We start from the raw sequence: 11,645 nt of genomic DNA on the forward strand, positions 1-11,645 counted from the left end.
CAGAAATGTTAAAGGTTCTTCGTGGAACCATAGGTGCAAATAAGTAAAGTTAACAACGTAAAAGAGTGAACCCATCTAATCTTTCAATTAACTGCCAGAGCACATAAGCAGCCGCTCGCCTTGCTCTGGCATCAGCTGTTCTGGCATCCCTCCACCTCCCCAACTCCACCAACATAATGTAGGCATCTTGCTACCATACTCATCATCCAAGCATTAGTAGTCCCACTGGGGGGTGTATCTAAGCTCGAGTTGAAGCTGCTTCCTCGAGCTCCTCCATTGCGGACAGCAAGCCAAATACGCTTAACCTTATTAGCTTAAAGATTATATGGGCAAAGGAACTTGTGAAAGAACCTTTATTTTTTAAAGTGTATTTAGAAAAGAAGGAAATCACTTTTTACTTCAAGAATTTGCACAATTTGACGAACAGTATAATTTAACCCTCTGGAGTCTAAGGGGTTTTGGGGGTCCTTGAGATGTTCTGACATGCCCTGACATTTGTGCTTTTTTCAGTTGCTTATAAACATATTAATGGCAAAGGTGTAATTACACTCTATTTAGCACAAACAGGGCTACCATAATATGTGAGCAACATGCATGTACATGTTTGTATTTTTGAGAGAATAATGGTTATGCATGGTTATTGAAAAAACTAAAAACTAAAGTTTCTGAAATAAGGCCACAAAACACATACTAAATATGTGTCAATAAGACTTTTGACTAATGGATGTCGTTGCCTAGGGTTTTTTCTTCAAAATGATGTGAAAATCATCCTGCCTAGTCATTCACATAAAACAATACATTGATTTAAATCTTGTAAAACACTTTTTGTTTGGAAAGGCAATATGAGATTGGGTAATTGAGAATGAATGTGGGAAAGTCACATGAGAGGAGGCAATGCCTCCATCGCGCTATGATTGGAAGTGATTGGTAATGAATGATGATTGGATATATGATTCAATAAATCCTGCCTTTTGTTTTCATGCGTGTTCTGCATTCGCGGATCAGTCTGAATGAACAAAAATAAATGGGTTAAGGGGAAGACTAGACTAAAAACAGCTCAGCCATTAAGATATCACCGCTTTATATCACATCAAAATCAAACTTGATGAAACCTGAAAACATGATGACTGTGGGGTTTTTTAGTGAGTAATTAGCTTGGGGAAATTAAAGATACATCTCTGTGTCTGTGACCAGTGTTTACTGAGCTTGATGACTGAGGATCCGAAAATAAGTTAACTATTAAAAAGAACAGATGAACATCAGTTCACAAATAAATATTGTTTAAATTGTTACTGCCTTTAGTTATTATTTTGGAATAAATGTAAAAATGCTTAAAACACTAACTTGAAGAGTTTTATACTCGTTTTTAATAAATAGAACATTAATAACATTGTTAATGTAAAAATACAAAATAGTAAAATGTATCTGGTTTCTTTTTTGATGTAATGTTTATTTAGGCAGGAAAATGTGACAACTTTAAGTGTAGGCTAACTGAGACATGATCTTACATTTGTTTTGTTTTTTTAAATAAATAAAGAACAAAGGACTTCTCAGTTACATTTGTTTAACGTTAAAATCTTTATTTTTGGCAGATTATTCTTTATACAGTCTGGCAGATCAGCCCAAAACATCTGACATGCATGTAAACTAGCACTAGAGGGCAATATAATACAGTACTGGAGAAAAAGGTACCCTAGCATGCACAACAAAATCAGTGTACAGTATTTTCAACAGCTTTAATTGGTCAACATTAAATAGCATTTTGTAACAATGATTTTGAGGTGAGTTAAAATGTTGATCTTAATGTTTGGGTGCGGATCACAAACAGTGATCAACATTACGGCACAGAGATGATGTCTGTTAAACGTGAAACGTTGAGATATTAGCCTATATATAAGCAATTTCACTTCCAACACCAGAGGGCAGTCTGTGTCATAGTCCACCAATGCCCCAGTAAGAAAATCACAACTGTCACTTCTTCTGAATGTTTGAGAGGTAATGAAGAAAAAGAAAGGCTCTTCAAATAAAAAATAACATTCAACATTCCCCTTCTCTCTGTGACCCATTCTGCATTTCTGCACCATCTGTGGGTGAAGAGCGCCTCCTCTGGTGACTTCACTCCATTGACAGCTGCACACTGTCCGACTGTGACTGCTGCTGCTGATCATATTTACGAGCTGGGAAAACAACATACAACAGGGGTTTGAACATATACCGATTATAACCTTGCAAAACTATGATGATAAACTATTCTCTTCAAGACTGAGTTCATCCTCACATAAGGATGCTGAAGACTAATCTATTAAAAATCTGGATTTTTCAACAGTTTGTTTTGCAGATCGACTTTCTGGCATAGTTCTGCACAATTTTTGATGGAGATTGAGGAACTTTTAAATTGTTCTTAAAACATGGTGGAGTTGGAGATGTGCTCACAGAAGCCTAAGAAAGGCTTGAGAGGTGTTTGTGTTGTTACATGGAAATGTAAATGCACGTCTGCAGTTAAAGGCACAATATGTAAGATTTTTGGACTCAAATATCCAAAAAACACGAAAACAATATTTTGTTGACTTCTGTAGACTACTTACATTAACAATGTTTAAATCCAGAGAAATCAGCTATTCTAACCAGTGTAACGGCCTGTGTCGTTGCGTCGCCTGTCAATGATGTCATATCCGCGTTACCAAAGACGCTTTAATATATTATGCATTTTATTAGACAAATGAGCAACTATTAGGATACTTTTATTGACCGAAAACTAATATTATTATTATTATATAGTTCAACACAGAAGTCTTATGTTTGAATCTCTTGTTTTATTGATTTTTCCGCGAGTAGCATGTTTGTACCAATGCTACTCTGTCAAGTGGCTAACATAACACAATCAGAAAGAGCTTTATTTGTAGTAAAAATAATATAGCATTTTCTCCACCATACAATATATTTTAAAATGAATTGCATTCCATTTAGAAATAGAAGTCATCCAGCTTTTATTAAAGGATTAGTTCACCCCAAAATGAAAATTTCCTAATAATTTACTCACCCCAATGCCATCCAAGATATCCATGTCTTTCTTTCCTCAGTGGGAGAGAAATTATGTTTTTTGAGGAAAACATTTCTGAATTTTTCTTCTAACAATGGACTTCATTGGTTACCATCGTTTTTAAGTCCAAATCAATGCAGTTTCAAAAGTCTTTGAAGTGTTTAAATGGGCTGTACGTGATCACAGCTGAAGAAGAGGTTGTTATCTATCGTAACGATAGGTCATTTAAAAAAAAAAAAATTATAATTTATAGACTTTTTACCTTCAATAGTTCGGATTGAGCTGATCAACAAACGGACAGGGAACTACGTCATCACGTTGAAAGGTCACGCCGGCGCCGGCAATACTATTTGAACTACTATTCATATTCATCAGAATGTTATTCATATACTATTCATATTCATATTCACTGAATATTATTACTATATATATATAATAGCAAACAATACTATTTGAATTATCCTCCTACGTACGGTCGCATTGTAAACAGTGGGGCGGTACTTCTGCCGGCGCCGGCGTGACCTTTCAACGTGATTACGTAGTTCCCGTTTGTTGATCAGCTCAATCCGAACTATTGCAGGTAAAAAGTCTATAAATTATTATTTATTTTTTTAAATGACCTATCGTTTCGCTAGATAACAACCTCTTCTTCAGCTGTGATCGCGTACAGCCCGTTTAAACACTTCAAAGACTTTTGAAACTGCATTGATTTGGACTTAAAAACGATGGTAACCAATGAAGTCCATTGTTAGAAGAAAAATCCAGAAATGTTTTCCTCAAAAAACATAATTTCTCTCCCACTGAGGAAAGAAAGACATGGATATCTTGGATGGCATTGGGGTGAGTAAATTATAAGGAAATTTTCATTTGGGGGTGAGCTAATCCTTTAATATGATATTTTAATATCAATCAGTTTATTGCAGTTTGCAACAAGTGTCTCATACCAGCCACCGAGCGAACGCACAGAGTAACATTATAACATAACTTTCACACACTCAAATGTATTTTAGGAGGAGGTGGATATTAAACTTTAACTTTTATGGTAATTTTAATCATAAAATATGTGAAAACAACAAAGCGAAAGGAGTGGCAGCGGCCGACTGCGGCATATAAGCATAATAAAACAGCAATGTTAATGTCCAAGGCTCTCGACTCCGCCTTGCTTCATAGCACAGTAATGTTAATAAGACTTTAATACATTAGCTCACCAATGAACACGATTTCTGCCTGAGTCCCATCGGACTGCTTTCCATCGGCTGTGGAGGTGACGAAATCCATCAAACTACGCCTTTGTTATTGTTTTGAAAAAGCAACCTCTAGCAGCAAAACTTACATACTGTGCCTTTAAAATGTAATACAAATAATGATAATGAAAAAAAACAACATGTAGCCTACTACATGATGATAAACAAATGAAAAATGTAGTGAGAACACAGTTGGGTAGGGAAGCAATTTAATGCAGCATTAGCTGAACTGTGAGAGTGCTAGACTTTTTTTATTAGTCCTATTAAAGTGATGACTAATGCATAATATCTGTATTTTAAGAAAATATAATAGAATTAAAGCTGCAAGCAGCATTTATCGGGGTTCAAGCAGTTAAGGCCGTTAAGGACTTTAAGCACAAAAGCATCAAAAGTTATAAAGTTTTATTTAGCAAGCATGACATCATAGATGGAAAAGACCATGTTCTAGCATGATTTACCATGATATGCCACATTCTAGCATGATTTACCATAGTTTATCATGATTTACCATGGTTTACCATGATTTACCTTGTTCTAGCATAGTTTACCATGAATTTATCTCAGTTTACCTTGATTTACCATGTTCTAGCATGATTTACCATGATATACCACATTCTAGCAAGATTTACCATAGTTTATCATGATTTACCCTGTTCTAGCATAGTTTACCATGAATTTATCTTAGTTTACCTTAATTTACCATGTTCTAGCATGATTTACCATGATATACCACATTCTAGCATGATTTACCATAGTTTATCATGATTTACCATGGTTTACCATGATTTACCCTGTTCTAGCATGATTTACCATGATATATCACGTTCTAGAATGATTTACCAGGATTCTAGCATGATTTACCTTGATACACCACATTCTAGTATGATTTACTATGATTTACCATGTTTCTAGCGTGATTTACCATGATTTACCACATTACTAGCAATTATGTGAAGTGTCAGTGCAAATGAAGTGATAAACACTGTCAAAATATGATTTTGTTATAATAGTTATTGTTATATAAGTGATTTGCACAAAGCACATGTGAAAAGACTTCATAAGTAGAATGGCCAGCAGAGGGCACTAGAAGACCACTTATTGGCTCAGTTTCACTTTAAATTTCATTATTTTTACCAGTTTTCTGCACTAAATCAAATCAGTTTTTCCATGTTAACTCAATAATGCATGCTTACACACACACACACACACACACACACACACACACACACACACACACACACAAAGACAAATGTTGTTGTTGTTTTTTCAATGCTATTGGGATATGTCATAATGAAAATATATTTGAATGGTCTATAAACATTTCACAAAGTCTTTGTAAGCTATTAATCAGAAGATTCAGAATTTATTCAGAAACCTAAGACTACACAAACACATTATGTTGTAGATACAGACATTTGAACTATATGATGTGATCAAACTGTCAATACTAATACTTTAACGGATGGATTTTGACTAAATGTAATTGTAATTGTAAATGTTAAAATAGTGATTTTATAAATTTTAAACAGCAGGGGGCAGTAAAATACAACTTATTGGCTTAATATGCCATTATATTCATATAATTTTCACCTTTTTAACTGTTATAGAGGCAAATTTTGTCCGATCGGTCTGAAAATTTTCATGCATGTTCAGAGTGATATTTCACTGGCTTTTTAAGAAGGTCTGAGTCATTCATTAAAGAGATATAGGCTTTCGGGGACACTTGGTAAAGGCTACATTTTGAAGTGAACCTATTATAACTATCCAAATGAAGTAGTTCAACTTTTTCTGACAATTATTGACCTAGTGAGTCCAGAGAATTGTATTGCACTAGTTTTGAACATTATGATATGAAAATTATATGATCAGAGATGGAAAAGACCTTTTACAGCCAATACAGGCAGTTTACCATAGGAAATATATGGTTTTAAAACTTTTTAACAGTTATAGCGCCACCTATGGTCCGATCTCCATAAAATTTGGCATGCTTGTTAATGATGTTATGTCACATATGCTCACCGATTTTTGTGAAGTTCTGAGTTTTTATTTAGGATTTATAGGCTTCTGAGTGCATTTTGCCACGCCCATTTTATAAATGACCCAATTATACCCATGCGAAAAATGCAAAATTTCAACTTTTTTTTGATAGTTTTTGATCTAGAGAGTCCAGAGAATTGTCCTAGACTGGTCTGGTTCTGATCGGGCGAAAAACCAGGGACTAGTTCGCAAAAGTAGGTTTTTAACATATTCATGAATATTTAATGAACAGTTTGATTGACAGTGATGGTTCTTGAGGCAAAGTTGTTCAGCATGAGCAGATCTATCAGATGATATGCATTTTGTGATGATAAGTGTAACACCACGTGATTACAGAGCCTTAAAACTCGTTAGCGCCAACTAGTGGCCGATTTCTTTCAAAATTCTTACAGACCTCTAGGGGCTTGAGCCGAACATGCCCATCGAGTTTCGCTCCGATCGGACGTCGTTAACGGTGCTCAAACCTCATTGGCCAATGGCGGCCATGTTTTTTGAGATACGCCAATATCCTTTTAGACATACATGGCCCCTTGGGCCAAGACACTGCATACCAAATTTCAAGTCATTCGGAAAAACGGTCAGTTGTCTATATGTTTTTATTTGTTTTATAGCGCCACCATGTGGCCAATCGACGCAATTTTTTTACTGTGACCTCAGATTGACCTCTTACACATGTGTACCAAGTTTGGTGAAGTTTACTTAATTACTTCTTGAGTTATAGCCATTTTAGTAAAATAGGCTCCTCCCACAACGTTAATTTTGCACCCCCTAGCGACCATTAATCGAAATTTCAACTTTTTTTCGATAATTATTGATCTTCAGACTCCAGAGAACAATTCCGCACTGGTTTGGTTCCGATCGGGCGAAAAACCAGGGACTAGTTCGCAAAAGTAGGTTTTTGACAAAATTCAAAATGGCGAAAAATCTATCATGGCGGAAATGAAATCGGAGATATACGTTTTTTTCTTCAGAAGCTCTGGATTTCAATGATATAAGACACTTGAAGCTACGCCTTACGGTCTGGGAGTTCTGAGCAGTTTTGCGCTTTTGATTGCTATAGCGCCACCTATGGGCCGATTGGGCTGAGTCCGTGTATCTGAGTAGCGAGCAATACTACTACCATTTGACCAAGTATCACGTCTCTAGGCCTTACGGTTTTGGCTGCACGATGCGTTTTATGGCGGAAAAATAATAATAATAAAAATCAGGACGATTACAATAGGGTTTCAGCACTTCGTGCTTGAACCCCTAAAAATCAGAGCAATTACAATAGGGTTTCAGCACTTCGTGCTTGAACCCCTAATCAGTACAATTACAATAGGGTTTCAGCACTTCGTGCTTGAACCCCTAATAACTAGAGTAACTGCATGTTGCCAGAAACTATAGCTATTACCTACCATGGCAACCTTTTGAAAGGACAAGAAACATAATTATACAAAGAAAATGAGCCCAACCCACCCAGTGAATACATTTCCAGTTGTTGTCTCAGCCTGACTTTCTGCAGACTGTCGTAGAAGTTTGGCTCTGGTGAACTGCCGACGACTGCTGGTGGAAGCGTAAATATACGCATGATCTTCCTCTTATTTCTTAAAAAAAAAAAAAAAAAATGAGAGAGATTCTTATTTAAGAGACGTATCATATGCGCTTTGTGTAAAATATTTAATCGAGACAGCTTTTACTTCAAGGTCAATATATTTACATGATCGTGCGATAATGAATATGAAATTAAATGGAGACTTACTTTCTGGCGTACATTAGCAGGGCGAAACTGACCAAAATAACCAGCAGGTAAACATTAGTGGCCTCATTCCAGGCTTCATGTACTGAATAATCCAGAGATTCCTCATCTGCCATCACCCCGTACCCAGCCATAATCACGCGTTTATTAAAATGCAAAATAATATATATATTTATGATGTAAAATGGATTGTATCTTATCAGAAAACAGCGACTCCAACAATAACATTTATTTCCGGATAAGCAGAGAGTGGTGCAGAGTAAAGTTCAAAATAAAAGTCCCTGTGCAACTGTTTGACAGGATTTCGACTGAGGATATCTTTATAAATGATCACAGAACATGTTATCAGGACTTCAGTGGTAGTTGAAGAATTAGTTGCTACTGGCCACATAAATGATAGAGCCTGGATCACACTATCATTCTAATTTAATAATAATAACTCTGTTGCTCTTCACGCGCACACAAATACACTTTTACTTTGACACTGTTTTATGTACTCGGTCATTACTATGCTTTGCTTCATTTGCTTACGTGAAGCAGGAAGTAAAATGTAAGTCCATATAATGTTTTCATTGGTCGTTCGGCAATGAGGCGTGTCAGAACAAGACTCGCTGATTGGCTGCCCATTAGAACACGTGACTGCCCTTCCCCAAAATAAACACAGAGAGCACCATTGCATGATAAAGTTTAACAATGTCGTTACGAGGCGCTTTTAAGCTTATTCACCGCTCTAATTTTGGGATAATGGTAAGGTTTTTATAAATTAATGAGTTTTCTGAACTGTGATATAAGCATATATTGTTTTAAAGCTTCAATAATTGTAAGCAAAACATACCTGCACCTGTATGTCTTTCTGTAATGCTTGTAATCATAAACACATTTATCACTCTGTAATTGCTGAGCTTGAAAAATGACTTTTTCAAGTTGTTTATTAGTATGAATTAATGAATGCAACTATATTAACCAAGCCATGTCCTTTGCAGTGCTCAGTTTCCCCAGCAAGCAGAGTTTGTGTGAAAATAGCAGCTCCTCACACACGACACAGCAGTTCAGAGGACATCAGTCGCTATCCAGTGCCAAACAAGAAGAACCTGCCATTTGATATTGTGGAACTGATGGAGGAGGTTGAACAGAAGGTTTGGCATCACATTCACGTTTAAAGGGAGAGTTCATCATCATTTACTCGCCCTAATGACATTCCAAACCCATATTGCTCCCCATGAAGCACAAAATATGATGAATTTTGTGTTTCTTGTGTTCATCTACAGGGAGGATTTTTGCCCAATGTCTTCAAGGTTCTTGCCCATCGTCCTGATGAATTTCGGGCTTTCTTCTCTTATTATAATGCCCTCATGAACAAGGAAAGTGGTACGACCTGTTATTATTATTAATGCTTCATAGTAGCAAGTAGCTCCTTTTTTATTGAATTAATCCACATCTATACAGCATATACATTTTTTTGTAAATTAGGTTTCAACCTGCGCAAGATTGAGATTTACTTGAATAATTAGTGTTACATATAGGAAATTAATTCTGGAAAGTTGTCATGCATCATCCATCTAAAAAAAAAAGTTTCTAAAAGATTTTGGTAGTACTTTCATCAATATATCTGGAAACCACATGGAATAATTGTATGATAAAACATTTGTCACAGGCACAGTAAAAAATCAGGATGTGTTTTATTGTACTTTTGTAACAGGTGGTCTGTCGAAAGCGGATCGGGAACTGATCGTTGTTGCGACCAGTGCTCACAATCACTGCTTGTATTGTGTGATATCCCACAGTGCATTGCACCGCATCTATTCCAAAAAACCCATGCTGGCTGATCAGGTACCTAAAATTTTAACAAAACCATGTAAAACTGACCAACAGTGTCCGTTTTCCAAGAATCCTATGAGTAATATGAAATGATGATGAAAACTGAAAAGTGAGAATTGATTTTACTGGTACTGTCTTGACCCACAGGTTGCAGTTAATTACAGGGTTGCCGATCTGACCGCCCGTGAGAAAGCCATGCTGGACTTTGCTCTGACCATCTGCAGGAGTGAAACAATAACTGAAGAACATTTCAGCACCCTGGAGGCTCACGGTTTTGACCGAGAGGATATTTGGGACATTTCTGCCATTGCTGCCTTCTTCGCCCTGTCCAACCGCATGGCCCATCTGACTGACATGAGACCTAACACAGAGTTTTACAACATGGGTAGAGTGCCGAGAGACAAAGCAAAAGCCTCTGATGGGCAGGTCAAGGGCGAATAGACTCATATCAGACTTTGAATCAAAGGTATAATATTGTACAACACCCCAAAAAACTGTCAAATAATCATTAAGCTGATTGTTAAAATCAGGAAAGAAAACATGTTCTGCAAAATGTCACCCTAAGTGGCTTCTCTTACACTTTCACTGATGTATGCACATGTAAATTTTGAGTTTTATTAGTTAGCCTACATTTGTTTCAGTGTTAGTCCTCACAATGATATGGAAACTCATTTCCGACACGTAAATAAAAAAGGTAAATGCTCGCAATTCTTGCAATTGCATGTTTATATCTCACAATTCAGACTTTATTTCTCACAATTGATATAAACTCGCAGTTTTGAGGAAAAAAATCTGAAATCTCGCCAAAAAAAAGTCACACGATGGCAGAAACAAGCTTCTATACTGTACAATAAAGAAGTCCTTGTTTATTTAAATTGGTTAGGCTTTGCTTGATAATTTATTAAAATGAGAGAGAAGATCTGAATATCCAGTTCCACAAATGCATTCATAAAACATACAGTTGTGAGGACAACGTTTGGAATGAATTAGTGTGAATGGCTGTCTTATACAGCCAGATGATCATCTAATCTATAATGTGGTTCTGTGACCATTTTTACTGCCTTTATTATCTGGGTTACTCTTTATTTCGATAATCCACTTTAAACATTCTACTAAATAAACTAAAGTTGTATAAGTAACTTTGCAAAGTTACTTATAGTCAGTAGAATGTTTACAGTGGACCATCGAAATAATGTATAATGTGAATATCCAGTGCTGTTTTTTCTCTGAACTTTACACTTTTCTCCTGTAGGCGCCAACAGGAGGAAGCAAATTTAAAAACGCAGGACACGGGAAACAAATTAAAATATAAAATGTGAATCCTGTTAGTCTGTTCTTAAGATAATTCTAGAAGTTAATAAATAATCCATTTATACCTTGATTGTTCCAACCATTTGCTTGAGTAATACAGACTTGAATATTTGTCTTTTCTCTAAAGTACTGAAAACTGTTTGATAGGCTTTTAACTCACAGTCTGTACTCACACACGACTGAGGGTTTGTTGACATTTTAAAAAAGAAAACTGCACATAATTTTTTAATTTGTCTATGTACATATGTTAAAATAAAATAAAAATATCTAAACATAATGAAAGCACAAGACTCGTGCATGTTTCTCATCCATGTGTCATTTATGAGGCGCGTGCGTGTGTGTGTGTGTGTGACATATTTTAGTTTTTGTTTTGTTTTTTATCAATGACTTGGTTTCATTACTGATCATTTTTGTATGACAAAATGCAGTTAAAGCATGCATTCACAGTTTTGTTTTT

General features: G+C 35.9%; 2 protein-coding genes across 4 annotated transcripts; one reads left to right on the plus strand and one right to left on the minus strand.

Moving 5' to 3' along the window:
* Window positions 1-1,559: 1,559 nt before the first annotated feature.
* Window positions 1,560-8,321, minus strand: smim19 (small integral membrane protein 19). 2 transcript variants are annotated; one of them, XM_084133837.1, is made up of 4 exons: window positions 8,063-8,321; window positions 7,780-7,907; window positions 4,249-4,296; window positions 1,560-2,177 (listed from the first exon to the last, which is right to left on the minus strand). In XM_084133837.1, the coding sequence occupies exons 1-4, from the start codon at window positions 8,191-8,193 to the stop codon at window positions 2,116-2,118; spliced, it is 369 nt and encodes a 122-aa protein (XP_083989963.1). In that variant the 5' UTR covers window positions 8,194-8,321; the 3' UTR covers window positions 1,560-2,115. The 2 variants fall into 2 exon arrangements, with proteins under 2 accessions (XP_083989963.1, XP_083989964.1); XM_084133838.1 differs by lacking the exon at window positions 4,249-4,296 and having other exon boundaries at window positions 8,063-8,309.
* Window positions 8,322-8,656: 335 nt separating this feature from the next.
* Window positions 8,657-11,437, plus strand: LOC311095346 (uncharacterized protein). 2 transcript variants are annotated; one of them, XM_084133836.1, is made up of 6 exons: window positions 8,657-8,806; window positions 9,043-9,195; window positions 9,328-9,427; window positions 9,759-9,889; window positions 10,025-10,343; window positions 11,130-11,437. In XM_084133836.1, the coding sequence occupies exons 1-5, from the start codon at window positions 8,753-8,755 to the stop codon at window positions 10,316-10,318; spliced, it is 732 nt and encodes a 243-aa protein (XP_083989962.1). In that variant the 5' UTR covers window positions 8,657-8,752; the 3' UTR covers window positions 10,319-10,343; window positions 11,130-11,437. The 2 variants fall into 2 exon arrangements, with proteins under 2 accessions (XP_083989962.1, XP_083989961.1); XM_084133835.1 differs by lacking the exon at window positions 11,130-11,437 and having other exon boundaries at window positions 10,025-10,585.
* Window positions 11,438-11,645: the final 208 nt, after the last annotated feature.

Source organism: Abramis brama (assembly GCF_963993115.1).
Source record: "Abramis brama genome assembly, chromosome: 13".
Classification (NCBI taxonomy): domain Eukaryota; kingdom Metazoa; phylum Chordata; class Actinopteri; order Cypriniformes; family Leuciscidae; genus Abramis; species Abramis brama.